The sequence below is a fragment of the Colossoma macropomum genome, unplaced genomic scaffold, assembly GCF_904425465.1.
Source record: "Colossoma macropomum unplaced genomic scaffold, Colossoma_macropomum, whole genome shotgun sequence".
NCBI lineage: Eukaryota > Metazoa > Chordata > Actinopteri > Characiformes > Serrasalmidae > Colossoma > Colossoma macropomum.
The window spans coordinates 12,716,928-12,737,710 of NW_023494796.1; the positions used below are offsets into that span (position 1 = coordinate 12,716,928).

General features: G+C 38.3%; 1 protein-coding gene across 3 annotated transcripts in view; it reads left to right on the plus strand.

Annotated features, from left to right (window-relative positions):
* The window catches only part of fbxw7 (F-box and WD repeat domain containing 7), a 217,845-nt gene that overhangs the window by 165,294 nt on the left and 31,768 nt on the right, over nucleotides 1-20,783 (plus strand). For 2 of the 3 annotated variants that reach the window (XM_036583817.1, XM_036583818.1), the window contains 2 exons: nucleotides 15,120-15,187; nucleotides 17,493-17,634. In XM_036583817.1, coding sequence (XP_036439710.1) covers nucleotides 15,120-15,187; nucleotides 17,493-17,634 — 210 coding nt within the window. Of the gene's footprint in view, nucleotides 1-6,318; nucleotides 6,486-15,119; nucleotides 15,188-17,492; nucleotides 17,635-20,783 lie in introns of those variants that run through there. The other variant, XM_036583819.1, reaches the window with a different exon arrangement.

The following is a 20,783-nucleotide window of genomic DNA, read 5'->3' on the forward strand; positions in this document are numbered from 1 at the left end:
AGCCTTTGTTTTCTAAACTGGGCCATCTGGCAGCTACGTGTAGCCTATCCCTGCACTATATGTAGCCTAGCCCAAAGCTGTAATGTATTAACATCTCTCCAGAAACCTTTTATAAACAGTTTGTTTTGACCCTGCATGATTCACAGCTAACTTTACTAGCTAGCATTTCAGAAGAACCAGAGTCCAGCTTAGGTGGCAGTAAGAAATACATGACATTTGGCATTTAGTCAGTAGTGTGGGAACTTAAACTGCCACCAAGTGAATGAATTTCAGCTTATGCTTTGCGACATCCACCACTGAACACAGCAATGTTTTAATGCAGTGTCTTTCTCAACCACTGGGCCATGGACTTCAAGTGGGCCACAACGAACCCTTTGGTGGTCCTCGAGCCAATGCTGAGCGGACGCTGTTGGACTGTAGCACTCTGTCGTAAAAATCACTGAAAAATATATAAATAGAAAATAAGTAGAGATGGGCAATATGATAATAGTTCATCACGACAACAATAAAGTAAGCCACAGTGTGCTTTTCTGATACACTTCATCAGTTTAAAGAACACTGACCACATGTTTCATTGCAATGCAAGCATAATTAGGCCTGTTTAACTGGATGTAGTGCAGTTTGTTAAACATTGAATAAAAACAATGTTTATTCGTTTATATGCAAGCATCATATGTAAACCATTCCATCGCAGCCATTCTGCCTGATTTGTGATATAAAACAAGCTTATTTTAGCCTAATTTGTTGCTTTTTTGTTCAGTGATAAACAATTTCCCGAAAATACAATATTTAAGCAAAAAACTTGAGTTCTGTTTTTGGTCTCAGCTCAGTTCAGTTCAGTCCTGGCCCACAGTTCCTCGATGTAGACCTTGCGGCCAAGGCTGTTGGTCTGTAGACCCTTATAACCATCATTTCACCAGCTTCAGCACAAAGATTCGCAGTTGATTCCAGAAGAGATGAAGAGGTGGAGCTAGCCATTCATCAGCAGATTGCCTGGAAACTTGTGACAGGTGCAATTTTGTCTCTAACGATGGGCTGCAGTAAGTCATTCTGGTGCTCACTTTCAGACCACCCTCAGACCTCAACAACACAACGCCGGACCCCTGATAAGAACATGGCCTTTCATTTATCCAAAATAACCACTTTTCTTCCTGTTTTGAAAGGAGCCTTTCACTTTTACAGATTGCAGGGGAAATCTCTGTGAAGCATACTAATCATTATATATAACCGAACAACTCAATCCTGCTAATACTACTAATAATAATACTGTCTGTACTATCTCTTTTTAGAATGCCTCAAAACGATGGTAGAAATAATAGAAATAATAACTAGCATTTTGTTGACACAACTTGCTTTGAGCTTTAAAATGCAGCTCAAAGTAAAGCTAGGCAACATGACAATATTTTATCACTATTGTAATGATTTATATGCTTTTCTGTGCATATGGTGGATATTGGCATACTAAAGGAGTACAGACCAACTGCATGTTACATTGCAAAGAGAGGTTAATTAGTGCTGTTTAATTGCATTTAGTGCAGCACAGTATGTGAAACGTTGAATAAAAATGATTGTATTCAGAGTTTTTGACGGCTGTTTTTAAATGTGGCAGTAAAAGTGCATTTCTTCTGTGTCAAAATGTCATGATACTTTTCATGTATTGTGAAAAGTGTCATGATATGATGTTTTTTGCTGTATCACCCAGCCCAGCTCAAATTATGATTTAAAGTTCTTATATTTTTTGAATTGATTTATCATTTTTTATAGCATAGAAGAGTGTAGTAAACTAGATTCCAGTTTCTAGTCTCAGTTTAGTTTATTGCTAGACTTGACACACACAGCTCTGATAGCAAGGCCCTATGTTAAAGCATACATTTAAAATGAAGACAGTTTTGAATGTAGTTCATTTTTGCAGATAGTGTTGCTATGGTGATATGAGAAGATGACTAATTTTAAAAGTGGATGTGCAATTTTAATCAGTGTTTTCATACCATTTTAAGCGTAATTTAAATTAGCTTTCAGCTAAATTTGTATTAAAAAGATTAGAATGAAATTAAAACTATCTGTTTTTTTAATAGAAGTTCTAAGTCAGAGTGAAATTAGAATTTAGCATGATTAGCAAAAAATGTGAATGAAATGGTTACAGAATCTAAAAAAAGTTGAAAATACATCTGTTTCAAACTTAAAAGTAAAGGTAAAATCTTCATTTTCCTTAATTTGAGTTTTAAATTCACTGTTAGAGTGGAATTGAATGAGCATTTTACTGGAACCAGTTTAGCTATATAAAATATCCATGTTACATTGTACTCCCCATTGTGCCCTTCTATCCTGTATGTATGTATTCATATAGTATATTATATAGGAGTGTAGTAAACGATCTGAGATCTGTACTTTAAAATCCAGACTCTCAATCTAGTTGTAATCACGGCTGCTGTTTAACGCGGCCTACCGCAGAGTAGAGCATTTATACGCAGCCCTTTACTCTCAATGAAGCATGTTTGATGTTCAGCAGTGATTGTTCCACCTGTGAATGGCCTGTTTGACTCTGTTTGTGCTTGTTTGCTTCCTTTGTAACGAAAGCTGTTGAGCAAATTGTACATATCACATTTTCTAATACTTAACTGATAGTTCACAGCTTTCATTTGGTCTGATTTGGCCTTGATGAGTGTTCTAACACTGCCACTAACCTCAGATTTATTTATTTATTCTGCTTAAATCACAATAGACAATTTATTTCAGCTGGCACCGTCGCGCAAATGCGAGTGAAGACGTAAATGAAACTCCACAACACAGATTTGCTTAAGAATGGTTATTCCAGTTGATTGACTAATCTGAATGAACTGTGAAACCAGTTTCAGGGAAATTGTGAGGTTTGTCACCTGAGAATTTAAAAAAAAATTACAAAGAGCCCCACCGTTAAGACTCTATTGTGACTGATTTTTGTGTTTTTCACTGGTATGCGGTCTCACTTTACTCAGACACGACACATCTGTTTATGCTCTAATGAGTTTCCCACAAAAGCTGACCGATACCGCACGCAGAAACCTGCACATAGCTTTAGGTCCCTCATTTATCCCTGTTTTAAACTTGGAGGTAAAATTCTAATTTAGATTTTTAAGAAATTTCGTTCCTTTCCTAAGATACAGTGGAGTTAGCGTTTAGCGTAATTAGCACTAAATATTTAGCACTAAAAGATTCTTTTGACTTTGGGAAGTAGAACTGTTTAATTTAACATTGGAAGTAAAATTCAAATTGACATTTTAATTCCATTTTTAAATTAAGTGAAATTAAAATTGGTGGATTTTAGGTTCAGAAAAGTGAATAGGCAAATAGAACTAATTCAAACTTAAAAGTAGAAGTTTCTTTTTTAAAAGGTTTTCATCGAGACGAAATTGTAATAAAATATAAAGTTTTGAAAGTAGCTGTTTTAGCATAATCAGCACTAAATTTTCACAAAGAATTTTGGAAATAGAATTGTTTTAACAGTGGAATTAAAATTCTGCTTGATTTTTAAGAGATTTAAGTGAGAGTGGAAAAAACATTTAGCAGATTAACACTGAATTAGCAGATAACACGGAAAGAAAATAGAAAACTGTTTTTTGAAAGTAGAAACTGTTGAAAATAGAACTTTTTCAGACAGAAGAAAGTAAAATCTTCATTGTTATTTTCTCAAAAATGCCCTTTTAAGAATTGGAATAAAATTGGCATTTAGCATTATCACTAAGAGATTACGATGGACAGGAAACTAGTCCATCGAGGTGTTTTAGGAGGATTTGGGTTCTGTTGAGAGCAGTGTGGAGTTGCCTGGAGGGCTGCACGTCGCCCAAGTTGAGCTGAGCTGAGCTGTCTGAACAAGTTGAGGGAGCTGCCGGAATAAACGCAGCGCGCTTGCAGATGTCCCTTAAACATGTTGCAGGGTCTCCTTGTCCTTTTTGTCTACACTGATAAGAACAAACAAGCTCCTTTTATGTGTTGTCGTGGCACAGCGGGGCTGCGTGTACACTTAGAAAAAGCAGTTACCTGTCACAGCCTTTCTCTTTTTGTTTTTTTTCTTTACCCTCATGAAATCAATTGACGTTTTCCTGGACGTTGCTGGAGCGTGTGAATACTAATCAGACCCAGCCTCAGATGTTCTTTGTCTGGGCCCTTAGTCTACTTCAGATCCACGCCTTATTTACAGGTTGTATTCAGCCTCATTAGCGCACATTTAAATGCTAAAACAAGTCAGAATCAGTGCTATTTCTCTTTTTAACAGTCCTTTGTGTTGTATAATAAGCTTGTTTCCATTGGGAATAGCAAAGAATTTAGCTGTCTAGTTAATATTTTTGTCAGTTCACTTTTTTCGATTGCTAATCAAAGGTACAGTTTATGTATTTAGCTCTGTTTGTGCAAATGTGAATGCTAAAGTAAGCATTTTTTTACAGATTCAGTTCAATATTGTGTTTAAAATATGTACAACATACACATCCATGCTTTTCTGTTGTGTTATGAAGTTGTTTGTTCTGACACTAGCAGTGAATTGAGCATTCTGGTCAACATTTTAGTAAGTTAGCTAGTTTTATCGCTAGTAACAGCTACGTGCTATGTATTCAGCCTCATTAGTGTACAGTTGAATGCTAAAGCAAGTCACTGTTTAAGAGTCTATTTCACATTTATCATATAAATACACAGTTGTATTTTAAGCTTGCTTTTTCTGAGACTAGCAGAGAATTTAGCATTTTAGTGAACATTTTAGTGAGTTTTTAACGCCAGTCAAAGAGGCAAGTGCATTCAGCCTCATTAGCACGCATTTGAATGCTAAAGCATTTCACTTTAACAAAGTCAGAAATATTTCATGTTTAAACATGTACCAAACAATTGCTTTTCTGTTGTATTATAAGCTTATTTCTTGTTGGACAAAAAAAATTAGCTTGCTAGTTAATATCTTGGTGATTTAGCACATATATGAATGCTAAAGTAAGCTCCTTGTTACAGATTTTGTGGTACTTTGATTTATCAGGAAGCAAATTGACAGGGTATCTGTCACTTCATTAGTGCACATGTGAATACTAAAGTAAGCCGTTTCTTACAGTTAGCACAATATTGTGTTTATATATGTGTGCATAATTTACACACTTCTTTTTGTATTCTGAAGTTGTTTGTTCTATGACAAGCAAATAATTTAACATTCTTGTCAATAATTTTGTGAGTTAGCCGTTTCTGTGGCTAGTCACAGCTAGGCTATAAGCTATGTATTTAGCCTCATTAGCGCACATTCGAACGCTAAAGCAAGTGTCTAACAGAGTTAGTACTAGTAAAGTGTTCGATCTGGGACATGCATAGAATCCCGCATTCTGGTTCGTATTGTAGTGAATTAGGATTTTTTTTAATCGCTAGCTTTGGTTCTCCATCTGGGTGATCTGTAATTATGCAGACCCACACAAAGCGTCCTGGGGTGAGAAATACCGCATGCTCAGCCGTGGGGAAATAACGTGAAGAGGGGGTGCCCACAACAAGCGCAGAGCGCCGTCTCCTCTCTACCTTCTTTACTGTATAAATGAGTGTTATAGGCTGCACTGTGAAGTGAACCTGCAGCCAGCAGCCTCCACAGCGTTGGTGAATTAGATTAAAGATTGGTTATAGTGTCTCAAAATAATGACTTTTTTATTGTATCAAAATAATGACTTCTTGAGATTTTTACTTCAAAATCTTCACTTCTCTGATAATTTATCGTCCGAAAACAGTTTAGACTTTTTACTTTCTCAAAATGTAACTCATTATATATTATTTGATTGCTCTATATTGAACAGGTCAAAATTCTGAGGTAATAAGTAAAAACTGTCTTATTACTGAAAATAAGACATTGTTTTGACATACTAGATCAGAATGTTGAAAAGCTAAGTCAATATTTTGACATAAGTCTAAGTCATTAGAAAATAAGCCATTATTTAAACATTTGTCAAAATCTTGGAAAACAAAAACAAGTCAGTATTTTCACAAAATAAGCACAATCTCCAGATGTCGAAATCTGGGGCAATTTAGTCATTATTTTTGACATTATTGAGAAAATATTTATTTTTACTTAACTCAGAAATGTGAGAAGTTTTTGTTTCAACATACGGAGTCAAAATCTTGAGAAAATAAGTCATTATTTCAACATACAGAGTCAAAATCCTGAGCTTCCGTAGTCCAGTCCAGAGCCGTGCTCGCTCTTCATTAGCGAACCTCCAGAGGGGGGCGCTAAGTGGTTTTCACGCGCTCCCTCGCCCCGCCCCTCTCGCTCTCTCCTTCTCCCTCTCCCTCTCCTCTCTCTCCTCTTCATTCTCCCTTTCTCCTCTGTACGGTGTGGATCCTCTCTCTACGTCCCTCAGCCCCCTCCCTCTCTCTCTCTCCCTCTCTCTCCTTCCCGTCGTCTGTGGGCTGAGTGGCGGTGGAGCTCGGCTCCTCTGAGCGCCGCCACCGCAGCAACCATGGGCTTCTACGGCACTCTCAAGATGATCTTCTATAAAGTGAGTAAAAACGGCGTTTAAGCCCTGGAAGGACGTTATCTTATCTTTTTATGTTGTTCTTGCCTTTCTGGACCCTTGGCACGCGGATGTATGACTAGCTGTGGACTAGAAGGATGACATTGGCTGCCGTTAAACGCTTTGCGGGCTCCGCGGCTGCGGAGGGAGGCTTGATCACCTTGGACGAAGGGTGGAGGAAATTCTTCATTTTCTCACACGGACTCGCGTTCATTTCGCCTTTGCAAACATGCACGCGACTGAACAGTTAAGGCTGAAATCGGCTTCGTATTCGCCAGCTTCCTTTTCGAATTTTTCCGTTCCACCTCGAATTTTTCCGTTCCACCTTAAATGGTGCAGCAATTACATTCTGGTGCCTCGGGCGCCCCTGTGTAACTGCCGCACCATTTAAGATGGAACAGGAAAATTCGAACAAGAAGCTGACTTCAGCTTAGTGCTAAACGGGGGGTCTAGCGCTCACTCGGATGCACTGCTCGGTTTTGGGGGGCTACCCTGCCAACTTGTACCCCTGCATTTCCCAGTCGGCTCGTGCGTGCACGCGGCCGGTTTTAGCGGCGTAACGTACGATGCTGCGAGCGCACACCTTGGACGAGGAGGTTTTTTTCCTCATACCTTTTGCATTTTTCTTTTTTTGGTGTTCCTGAGGCGTCCTGCGCGTGCACGTCACCGAAGCCGTGTTCGTGCGCGCGTGCAAACCGGCTTTAACTCGCTAACTCGGATGCAAACGGAGCTAGAAATGCACCCGGCTCGAAATAAACTGCAGTGCAATGCTGAAGAGCATTAGTTTGCATTGCAGCCACGCACCTGCGCTGCCATCATCTCGTAGCATAACGTTCACAGGGGCTCCTCCAGCGCCTTACGCTTCATTCTATCCTAGAGAATCCTCAGCAGTGCTGTCAGCTCGTATTCTCGCTATAGTGTCATATAGGCGACCCAGACTCCTTGTATTTATATATTATACATATAAATATAGCGCGCGCTAGCAAAAAAGGGCGTTGTGAACTGTAGTGCGGTATGTGTAAGTGCTGGAGCTCTGTCTCCGCAGTCCAGGAGTGTGTTTTCGCCCCTGCTGCAGTAAAGCACTTCATAAAAATCATCTCAGGCTGATGAGACTGGGCTTATTCCTCCATTAGATCCAGTGGCAGAACAGAGGAGGGATCAATAAACAAACACACTGAGATATATTTGCTTAGTTTCATTTATTCACCATTAATGCCTTATTTTCCTCTAGGATGGGGCAGGTGGAGAGAAGTGGCTTGCAGAGTGATGGATCTGCTCATTAGTTTACATGACTTGTTGATTAGCGCAGTATTTTTCTGTTTTTTTTTTTTTAAAGGACTAGTCCAGCTTCTTTCAACCTAATCTCTACAGCCATAGCATACGGTCGATTGCCACTGATGATAATTTCAACACGTTTCCCTGTGCTGAGAAAAGAGCAGAAAACAAATTGACTTGAAATACATGCAGTAGAAGTGGGCAGATGCTTAAGGTTGAAAAGCACTGCAGTATTGCTTTAAAACTGGGTAATGAAGTGGAAAAGATTTATAAAAATAAAAACCATTAAAACTAAAAAATGCAGAGAGATTAGGTTGAAATGCTGGAGTATTCCTCCTAATCTTCTACAGATATTTTACTGACTGTGACGAGACAGTTTATCCCTCTAATTTGCAGATTAATTATGCTTATTTTGCCAGAATAGATGGTCTTCCTGAGCATTTCCGCTAACTATAGCGTCAGGTGTCCTCCCTGTTAAGAAATCTTGAAAGGAAACGATTATACAGCTCGTTGTGAGATAAATAATAAAGTTGCCAAGAGAAAAACCGAAGAGCATCTTAAGGAAATCTTGTTTTAATTGCTAAGTGCTTATGCTATAATGTTATATGGTTTATTGTACAGGTTGACATTGTGTGCAGTTGTGAGGTACATATACAGTATTTTTGCTTAATGTCCAGCATATATATTGCATGCATGCTGTGGGTTAATATGAAAGTGTTATTGTTGGGATATATGTAAATGAAAGTACTTTAAATAGTTAGATATTAATAAATTAGGTACACATGTAAACAAAGTGTAATATAACATAAACAAGCTACCATCTTTGTGTTATAGTTGACCATTCTGCCCGTTAAAAACTCTTATCCTCAAACTTCAGAAATTAGACCAAAGAAAAGACTAATTTTTGGTCTGATATTCTTTTATGTGGCACAACATGCTGCAAGAGGAACACAAGAAAGATGTTGCTGTTGCTATGATCATGCACCTTAAGTGGTTTGTATTTCAGGGTTGAGGTCAATTCCTTTCCATTCCAGGTCATTTCATAAGTAATTGAATTCACGCTGTAAATTAAATATTTACATGTAATAATGTATCAGTGGATGTCAGATAAGAGTTACATTTCAACAGTACTTATTGAACTGAAAGGAAACTGACTGACTGACTAGAGATAAATTGATAAATATGTACCCCAGATTTGCTGTATTCATACAAATGAATTAGTTAATGGAAGTGCAATGTAAGTGAACGTCATTGGCTGAAAACATGTCGTAGAAGTCTTCCCACACACTCACAGGAGTTGTCCTTTACATTGTCGAAATATTTCATGATGAATGGGCCAAAACTCCTTTGAAGTTACCATTTTGAGATACGTGAGGGTTTACAGTGAATAATCAAACAATACTGTCTGTGAATGGACAAACGAGTCAGTTTAGCCAATTCAGATGAAATTCTAAATTTTAAGCAGATGTATAGAATTGACCTCAACCGTAAAATTGCAAAGTGAATACTTAAGCTTGAAAAGACACTGCACGATGTGGAGAAAATATCTAATTTCAACTTTTCTGACTAATATTACATTTTAAACTGTGGTCATTTACTATAAATTAAGGTCCAGCCTTGCATTTTGGGCTATGAAGGCCAGCATGTCCACTTTTTCTGCCTTGAGGCTCGAATGCTGAACACCAGACTGCCAGTTAGTTATGGTTGTGATGTCACAGCACATAGGTGTTTGGTTTCTTCTGAACTCATCTACAGGCAGGTCACCGGCTCTGTGTTATTAGGTTACATTTTTCCACTTGTAACTGGTTAAGGCGATGTTATTGAATAGTGCAAGCAATAATAAAAGTCACTTTTCCGCTGCATGGTACAGCTTGATTCGACCCGTTTTTGGTACCAGCTACTTTGTTTTCCACCACAGATGTAGTACCCTCTTAATGTAGCTGGACATCGTAGCAGTGCCACATGAAACTGCCGAGATGTGAAGCTGAATATTTGTTCAAAGGGGCTCATGGCGGCAAGAAAAAATACTTCTAAAAAACACAGGAGAGTTTGGGAAATACTACACCAAAGTTCAGACAACAAGACGGTTCTGGTTGCTCAAAGCTGACGCAAGCAGGCACACCAACCTGGTAGCCACTGTTAGCATATGTGTTTAGCAGTTCTTTCAGACCAGTGAGTAGTCTGTAGCGTTTTTACGTCACCTTTTAGTAATGGCTCAGCTCACTTGGAACCTCAACAGAGGTGGTACTACAAATAGTATCAAGGTACCAGATTTGCCTAGTGGAAAACCAAAAAAAAGTGAGTTGTGCTGGTACCATGTAGTGGAAAAGCAGCTAAATATTACATTTCTTGCGATTTGAAAATTGTGCTCTATCAGATGCAGTTTCATTATAAAAATAATTAAATCATTCAATCCTTGTGTGATTTTTGACATCTATGCTCTGATTTTTTTAGCTTTTGATAGTGGATGGATGCATCAGGCCATTAGTTACTTATTAATGAGTGGATTCATATGTTTTTATAAAGGTATACTTTACTATAAGCTCTAAGTGAAATGAATTTGACTCTCTAGCCTTTTGCATTTGCACTTTCCATTTGCAGCAGTTGTGAGACTCATATATTCACGCCCTCTTGATCCAACATGCCACCCTTTGACTATCTAATCTCATTCATATATATACACACACACCCTTACCCTTCCTGAAGTGCCTTTCCTCTGAGATCACCACTTACAGAGCAACTGTGGATTTGGTGTTCAGAGCCATCGTATAAAACAAAACCACTTCCTCACATTTGGGGAAATAAAAGAATGTTCTGAAAGGGGATTGAAGCTGCACACATTTTTCAGATGGATTGAAAACAGATTTTTGAGAGTTCTCCTCTGCTGAGGTTTGGTTACTTCAGAAATTATTCTGTTTATTTCAGTTCTCACTGGTCAACATCCATGCATTCCAATCAACACTCAAACATCCAAATACATATCTGTCTTTGGTCCTCAGTGTTACTTTTTGATTGCGTTTTTAAAAAATGTGGTATTGATTTGTACTAAACAAAAGCAATATCTTAAAAGAACCATGAAGAACCTTTTAGTGGATTTGTGCTGACGTCACAGATGCTAAAGAACCGCCACATATTGTATACAAAGGCTTTTCCAGTGTGTCAAAGCGAAGAACCGTTTAGGTACCTTTATTTTTCAAACTGTAGATTGGTTTGTTCTCGCATGATTCACTCTGCTTCTCTTCTTGTGGCCTTCACAGCATGGGGTCCCTTAATCAGAACCCCAGGCTCTGCATCATACGCAAATAACCTTCATCTCAGTGGTCCGCTGGTTTTGGCAGACAGATGGAAATGAAAGAATTAAGTCTGAGAGCACTGCTGTTTTGATGGCTGTATTGCATAGTTAGTCTCATCACAGAAAATTATACCTCATCACAGTTTCAGCTTGTCCTTCTGTGTCTGGAGGCAAAAAATATTGTCTAATAGAACTTCACAATAAAATAAAATGCTAACATAAATGCGATTATATTGCCACTAATTGTGTAACATCGTATTGTATCTTCACATCACATGATGGAGCATATCATACAGATTCAGAGTGATGCAATGAAACCCATTATATTGTATCATCGTATCTTAACTTCATATTCTGTTATGTCTTGCGCATTAGCCTAATTTGAACATATTAGCCTCTGGCTAACAAATTAGCTTAGTGTTAATCTATTAGCACATAAGTAGTGCATTAGTTTATGTTTAGCATTTTAGCACTTGGCTAGTGCGTTACTTTGTACTTAACATATCAGTGCCTGGCTAGCGAGTTAGCTTGTTTTTAACCTATAATCTCATGGCTAGTGCATTTGCTTGTGGTTAACATTTTATCTCTTGACTACAGCATTAGCATATTATCTCATGGATAGTGCACTGGTTAATATGTTTAGCTAATATGTTTTAAACTTGTAACTTGTATGTTATGGTTAATATGTCAGCTTGTGACTATCGTGTTAGCTTTGGATCAGCTCTTGGCTAGCCCATCGTATTGAGGTTAACATTGAGGTTAACATTTAAGCTCCTGGCTAGCAAGTTAGCTTGTGTTTTAAAATTGTAGCTCATAATTAGTTCATTGGCTCATGGTTAACATATTAACATGTGGCTGTCCTGTTAGCTTGGGGTTTCCTTATTAGTTCATGACCAGCGAGTTAAGATACTAGTTTATGGCTAGCTTGTAAGCTTGGGGTTAACATATTAGCTTGTGGCTAGTGTTATCTCAGGGTTGATATATTAGCTCGTGGAGAACGCACTACCCTGGAGTTAACATACTAGCCAATACTTATCTCTGAAAACTCTGAAATATTAATAATAATTTTCATTTTAGGTATCTTCATTTTTGTTATATTGGTAAATGTCTTGATTCAGTTCATTTTTTAATATTGCAAACAAAAGTGGTACAATACTGTATTGTGTTGTGTTGTACCAGATACTTTGTGAATTGCTACACCTATGTCTCTCTTTGTTCAATGTACGTTAATACATTGATTCATTAAAACATCCTCTGGAACTGTGATTGGTCGGGATGCTCACATTGCTGAAATATTTTGATTGGTTAAGGGGTTATTTTGTTATTAAAGCCTTCTGCAATAGTGGTTTTGCAAAATATCGTGAAAATGATTAACAGACTATATTTTTTGCGGCCCCGTTGTGTAGTGTTCTCATTTGACTAATTACTAATGAAAAGCGTTGATGGAAACATGGCCTGTTTGTGAGAACATTACTCACTCTTATTCAACAATATTCCTCTAAACATCCTTTGCGACTTTTAAACCCTGCGTACAATGCACAAAGAGGTCCTATTGTGAGCGCCTGTTCCTGCGTTGTTCCTGAAAAAAGCTGCTTCTAATTCGCCGAAAGCACAGATCCATTTTAAACACTGTACAAACCCCCTAAAAATAGTTTTATTCAAATGTGCTGTAGGATCTAGTTATGCGAGGACACACTGAACCTTTGTTTTTTTCGGGCTAGATGCTTGGTAGCCGGGCACCAACTATTCACTAAAAAGAGGGGCATCTCGACCCGTCTGTGTGTCTGTTCATGTGTGAGGCGTGGGGTGTGTGTGTGTGTGTGTGTGTGTCGGGGGGGTGTTAGGGTGGTGAAGAAAGAGGCCAGTAAAGAATAGGGTCGCTCTATTTTTCTCCTGGAGCTGATATAAATCAACCTTCTCCATCTCATGCCAACGTAGCAGCTGTTGCTTTTCATGCCCTTTACCCATTCTTTCAGACTGTCTATTTCCTGTGAGGGTGCGCGATAAGTCACATTTTTAGATACGTGTTTCCTTGATAAACAACTTGTTTATGGGCTGCAATTACAGAACAGTTCAAATCTCTTAATTGCTTATCATAGAAGATCTTACAAAATATACTAAGGGCATATTTTGAATCATTTGATTCTTAATTTTCCGTTTGTTGGATTACATGAGTACAATAATTTATCAAAACACCTACAGAAACTCATCTGGAGCTCTGATTGGTCAGGATGCTTACATTGCTCATGGTTAGAGGCTTATTTGCCTGTTGCAGCCCTCTTCAGTATCGGTATTGCAAAGTATTGCTTTAACAATTAACAAATGATAAATCTCTTATTACAGTGCTAAAAATAACAGTTGATACGTTAAGAAATGGATAAACATCCAGTCAGACACTATTTTAATCATAATTTTTCTTATGTCATTGTTGTGATGTTCAACAGCTTTATCGAGCCTCACATTAAATGTCTGTATCTCGCAGGCCTAGTTTCCTGTACACACACAACCAGCCTTTAAAGATCTACCAGCCTGACAGACCTGCCTTTCAGAACTCCTTAAGGTCTAATTCATCCTTCTTTAGATAGTTTTAGCTCCTCCTTTTGCTGTAAATCTGATTGAGAAAGAGAGAAGGGTACAACGCCAAGAGCACACTGACTCAACATTCCCCAGTAAACACCAACAAAAGCAAACACTGGGTTTTGTGCCTTACCTGTTCTCATTCAATGTCCACATTCACACTGGTTCATTTGGCTTAGTGCTTTCTCAGGAATATTTTTGATGTGAATGTCAGTGGAGTTTGTTGGAGTATGTTGGACCTTGGTGGAAAACATTCATGTTTATTGGTGAATGTTTGTGTTTGATGGACAAAGATGCTGTTTTGAGGATAAATATTAGTGTTCTGGTGGAGATTTTTTGGTGTTTTGGTGGGGAATGTTGTCATTTTGATGGAGAATGTTGGTGTTGGAGATTGGCAGTGTTTGGGTGAAGTGTAATGTTTTAATGGAGAGTGTTGGTGTTTTAATTGAGAATGTGCTTGGTGGAGAATGCTGGGCTTCTGGTAAATAATGATAGTGTTTATTGGTGATTATTGGTGTTTTAATGATGATGCACATCACTAAGATGTAGTGCTACCTTAAAAGTCTCAGTCAGGAAGATCTCCAAAACCAGTGTCTGACAGGGAATGATGGTGGCCGGTGGTGTGTGGTGGTGAATGTAGGTGTTTTGGGGGGCAGTGTTAGCATTAGTGCAAGAATGATGGAATTTGGGAGGAGAGTGTTTTGCTGAAAAACAGTGACACTAATTGAGAATGTTTGTGTTTTGGTGGAAAGGGTCGTCTTTGGTGAATGTTGGTGTTCACTGGATAGTGGTGGCGTTTATTGGAGAATGTGCTTATGTTTAGTTGGAGAAAATTGGTGTTTACTAGAATTAGTGGAATGTGTTGTGGAGATTTTTGGTGTTTGGTGCACAACATGCAGTGTTGCCTTTACTGTCTCAGTCAGGAAGATGAGAAAAATCTCCAAAACCAGCTCAGCAGTTGCTCTCAGTTTACTAAAAACGTCAGTGGTCCTGCCCTGGGGCTGTAACGTGAAGATGGCAGTTTAGTTTTGTTTTTTTAGCCTCACCAGGTCTCTGTAAAACGTCTCTGAGGTGAGCAGTGAGCTGTCTCAGAAACATTGTGTCCTCTTGGTTGCCAGGTGCGTTTTCTTTTCTAAAAAGAAAGAAGAATGCTTCTAGCTGCTAAAGACAAGATATAAATTACTTTTACTATAAGAAGGTGGAGTCTAGTGACAGTAATCTCCAACAGGCCGAATCACTTAAGCGTTTTCAGCGAACTAAAGAATGTTTTAGAAATGCTTTAAAAACATGGAAGGTCTCTCATTTGTTTCAGATGGCTCCAAGGCACGTTCCTCACCCTGTTATTACTGATGATGGTAATGACTGGGAACCTTCACATGCTGCTGTTGGACTGTTTTTGCCTTGTTGCTGTTTTGCAGTTTTAAAAAAACTAAATTAACCATTGTCTCTCTCTGCTGCATTCTTTTGTGTTGCAGATGAAGAGGAAGTTGGACCATGGCTCCGAGGTTCGACCTTTCCCTTCAGGCAAAAAGCCCTGTCCAAGGTAAAAATTCGCTCTGAAAGTGGAAAAACCATTCGAGTAATTAAGCTGATATAAGAATGAGAAATAACAAGTTATACAGTCGTTGCGGTGTAAACAGAGTAGTTTGGTGCAGAAGCATTTAAGTGTCACATGTGGGAACAGGGGGTTAACCAGCACGGTGCAATTAGTAAATAGCCTAAACAAAATGCTAACTTAGTAATTAAAAGATGTAAGTAATTTTTAACAGCAAAATAAAAAATATTCACTCTGAGTAGTTGTGAAGCTACCAATCATGTGAACAACACACGAGTTGCATTCACTTAGGCTACAGAAACAGAGGAGGCTGCAGACTGTTAGAAGGCCGCAGCTGTGGAAAGTGCTCTTAACAAAGGCAAATACACGACAGTCAAGCCAAATAAAGGCAAGTCTGACATGTGGCAGTCAATTTAATTTGTGAATGACACAAGTATTTGGATCTGCAAGCAGGAGTGGGTCAAAACGTTGAAGTTGCAGGTGGGAGTGGGACAAACGGTGTAGGTTTTCTGTGGGAGCAGGATGAAATCTTGTGGGAGTGGGACTGAAAAATCAGTTGTGCCTGAGAAAGCAGTGCTAGTGTGGCTTTTTCAGTAACTAGCTCTAGCTCATGTTAGCTAGATCCAGGAACAGTGAAAATATGCATCTCTGATAAAACTAACCTCTTGGTACATCATCCACTAAGGAGAAAAGATCTTGTGTAGAAGATAACGAGTCCTAATCCATGTCCCATGTTGTACCTGTTAGCTGTAGTGTTAGCATTAGCTCATCCAACACAAAAGCCTACCAATGTCCTTCAGCTATTTTTGAATAATAAAACATTTCCAGTTGTATTACCACAAAATTTTAATAACCAAATATCTGTTCGCTAATTGTTATGAATACTAATATCAAAAGTAGTCAGAATGCATATCTGTAGCTTAAGTCAAATTGATGCCGTGATAGTTATAGGTGCGTTATCAGCAGTGTCTTTGCCCTGGGCCATTGATATTAGCCAGTATTATCGGCCAGTGGATACATCTGTTGGGCTCTTGTATTTAAGGGTCTGTTTTTAGCAGGATCTCGGCTGTTCACCTCAGCTTCACCCATTTTAACTAGAGAGGCTGAACTCAGTTGTAATTAAATAGGGGTTCCACAGCAGCTCCCCCCTCTTTCTACACCACCTTCATTCCTTCAGTTCAATCCATTAATGATTCCTCTGCCTTCTGCCTTTGAAACAATGTTTATTACATTCTCCTTAACAGTGCCTACTGGGATTTTAGAGGCGGTCTCCCCGAGGCCCGCTCGGCTAATGGAGTTTTAGTTTTTTGCCAATGAGAGTTCTGGGGGCCGTATGAGTAATAGTTTTTGTTTGAAAATCTGACTTTGCTTTGGGGAAAAACAATTTAGATGATGCATAATTGGATGCTTTTGGATGAATATTAGCATGGCGAATAGTCTCAATAACTGTTTCTTATCATACAGTCACACAGGCTCAAATGATATGAATATTGTGGCTCTACCCATTTTAATGAGCTAAGAATTCTGGTTGAATCAATTTCAAATAGTCAAAAGTCAAATAAACAACACGTACGTTTTTTTTTTTTCTCAAATAATGTAAATGTTGTAGCACATAGGGTGAAGCATACTGAAGTATTTTAGCAGTTTTATTTGATATCTGTTCATTACCTCTTAGTTTTCATAACGTTTATCAAATTTGTTGTTAAATCCTCCAAAACTCTGTGTTATAATAAGAAGTCATTAATTTGTCCTGTCACAGCTATTACTTAATCACCTATATTGCAGTTTAACCTAATCGCAGACATTTAAGCTGATCGCAGTAATTTTCTGCTGACTAAGGTTTATGTCACAACAAACAAAATGCCAATTTGGTGCATTTTCATTTGTTGGATAGAAGAAAATACATTTATTGAGTCATGTGTCTTGTGAAAATCAAAGTTCTTACGTCTGACTTTCACTCTAACGCCTTTAGAGGGAAGCGTAAGAGTAATGTAAACAGGGAGTTGTGATGTATCGGCAGCTTAGTTAGCCACTTCAGACTTGTAGTGAAAAAGTTTCATACAATGTATAAAAAACACAAGTTGTAAATTGCAGTTATTTAGGTGGTGCATCATTGTCAGATTAAAATTCACTATTGTGACAGGCCTAGCCATTAATTAGCAGAACTTTTTTTCAGTGTGATTTTTACAGGTATTGCTAAACCCGACAGACCTTAGTATCAGCTGGTATTATAGGCTAAATAATATATCAGTCTTTCTCTCACCGCTTCATCAGTTTCTCTCTTTATTTTCAGTCCGACGGGTTTGGTCCCGTACCCGTCCACCCCCACTACGTTTGGCGACCTGCGGGCGGCTAATGGTCAGGGTCAGCAAAGACGCCGCATCACCTCCATACAGCCTCCCACCGGCCTGCAGGAGTGGCTCCGGACCTTTCAGGTAAGTTACAGGTGTAAACCTCTGATTTGATTTAATTTGCTATTCTTTAGGAAACAATTCGGTGAAATCGTGAAGTCTCAAATTTTGCCATGATTTAAAAGGGATGAGCTATTTACAGTAGATGAATATAGACAATAAAAACACTTACACACTTGTTTTCCATTTGAAAATAGCTTGAGACTTTTATTTTGACCAAAAATGAATACATATATTATTGAACACATGAACAAAAATGTATCTTAATATTCCAAAATCAGTGCAGTTGAATCGCCACTTTCAGTGGGTCATCAGACTAAAATGCTAAAGTAACACCTGTTGTAGCTCAGTGTGTCAGCTTGCTTTGTTTAAAGGTTTAGCCAGCATTCCTCAGGAAATTTGTGAACATCTGGTGCACTGCTTGCAGTGTCTGAGACCCCATGTATTAGCCTGTGGAACTGTAGCAGGATGTTGGTGCAGTTTCTTCATGCAGAGGAACCACTTCTGTAAATTGAACTCCTCAAACTGCTTTCACTGTGATAGAGGTGAAATTAAGGGTGGTCCATATGGCAAAATTATCACAATACACAATATGTTTCACAGTGTTGAGCTTTTCCTGCGGTACAGCAGTAGTGTCACATTTTAAAAATGCTTTACCAGTAAATATCAGTGCAAATATATCACAACTGCTAATTATTCTCTTATTTTACACCTGAAGAAGAGTAGTTCACCCTTTGTAACATAAATAAGTGTATATTATGACATAATTCTTTGGCAGTAACATTAATAGCACTATGTAATCACCAATTTTTCCCTTATTGTACTTCTGCAAATAATTTATACTTTTTAATTTGAACAAAAGCGTATCTTAAAGGTAATATATGTTGATGGCATTATTAAGCTACTGCAGTGCTTCCAGTTATCCTCTTTAATTTTGAAAATGGGTGGTTTCTTCCGCAAAATATAAGTACAGTTTTAGTATAACGGAAATTATTGTGATGAATATATATATTGCAACGCTGCTCTTTAAAATCATTCTGAAAATTGCTTAAAGGGAATAGTTTCTACTTTGTAATGTAAAAAAATGAAAAAGTGTTAGGACATAGTTTGTTTGTGATAACGTTATACATCATTACACTACAAATGTGTGATCATAACACACCATAACTGCAAGTTATCCTCTTATTTTACATCTGAAAATGAGTAGTTTCTGCTTCATAATGTAAATAAAAGCATATAGTGCCATCATTTATCATGACATAACATATTTGACACCTTTATTGCCAGTTATGCTCTTACTCTATATCAGAAAAGGGCGCTTCTGCTACACAGTCTGAAAGCACAGCCCTCCAGGCTGGGATTTAAGCAGCCCCCATAAGTACAAGCTTGCAGCGCTGCAGTTGTCATTCTAAAAGTGTCTGTTCAGAGTCTTTTCTTATTTTTTTCATCCGCCTCTAGCAGAGTGTCCTTCCCTCTAAACTGAAAACCTAACCCCCTGCTGACTCAGCCAGATCGTGCAGCTCCATCCGGCCGTCGTTTGCTCGGTGTTGTGGGTAATTGCGGGCTTGTTTAGTGCTCTCTGTGTAAGCGTAGCCAGCCTAGCGTGGAACAGCGCACACCTGCGTGACCACATAGGATGAGGAGAGATGTGGCTTTAAGATACGCTGAACAACGGTATGGGTCATAATACCGACAGATTTAGACCAGTTATAGAGCCTGTAAACAACAGCCACTGTGCATTAACTGCGTAAAATACGTAGTAACAGTGTAGCTGATTGGATGGGTGCCCATTCTGATGTCATCTTATTTTGTTCTTTTTGGTTTTTCTGTTTAAACAAAAACTAAATATTGTGTCTTTAAGTATTGTGATGTTTTATTTTTGCTGAATCGCCCACCCTCCTCTGTTGTTGCTTTTTGCTTTCTCTCTCCAAAACCCAGTTGAATGTGATGAATTGTTGCTTTGGTGTTGAGCTGTAGGCTGTTAGATTTCAGCCTTTTTTTATTGTGATACTTCAGAAATATTGTAATCTGTATCATGTGATGAAAATGTGCATCACCCAGCCCTTATTTCACGCTCATCCTTTGGTGCCATTCTCTCCTTGTAAAGGAGAAAGGCCTAACTTCCTGTTTGCTAAAGTAATCCATTGAAGCCACAAGTGTTGCTGAAATAGCTGCCAGTCGTTTGCCTGCAGGCGACATCAAATGGCATCGACGTGAGTCATTAGTCAGCAGCCCAGACAAGAATCAATATTCCACAACAATCCTGTGTAGCCTGTTTGTTTATCTACCCCTCACCCTCTTTTCAGACTAAAACAGCTCGTACTGTTTATTTATTTATTTATTTATTTAAGGGCCAGTAACATTGGAAAAACAGTTTTTGATGACATCAGAATGTCTTCTTTTTTTAAATTAGAGTTGATCTAGTGTGTTTCACCTTCATTCCACAGTCCATACAGACCTTTCATAGAAACAAAGATGCAAAAACAGTCCACTTTGAATCCACTATTTCTGTGATATCATATTAATTTTATTAATACCAACAAATGAACTTTATTAATGCTAACTTATTCCTTTTAGTAATGCTAGCCTATTACCTTTACTGATAAATAGGCTCATTAGCTTTATTATTACCCAGTTATTAACTTAATTAATGCCAGCTTATTAACTTGACTGTATATCGCCTGATACTGTGATATTTTTGGAAATATTGATTGAATTTTATCACAATAGCTCATCCCTATGCGTGCATGGAATCTTTTTAGGTCTTTTTAAGTGTAGCTTAATTGATTTTTACAAACATGAATCACTGCTGTTGAACATTTCACAACAATTACAGTTCATATTTCTCATTGGTAGATGTTCTCCTCATTAGACCTGCCTTTAAAAAGGGTCTGTTTGTACAGTTTGAAACCACAGTGTCCTTCAGCCGCCTCAAGGCCATGGCCTTAAATCAGTTACATGTTTGAGGAATCTCAATCACGCTCTTCACATTCTTTCTTACTTTCAGTCCAGTTTAAACTAGTGAGTGTAGGTCCCTCCCTCCATTTTCCTCTAGCACAGAGAATCCTGAGAGTCCTGATAGAGCTGTTAAAAAGCAGGTGTGGTCCTGCAGACAGATCCTAATCTGAAATTCATGAGGGTCAGTTACTCACAGTCAGTGTTGGTGCAGTCTG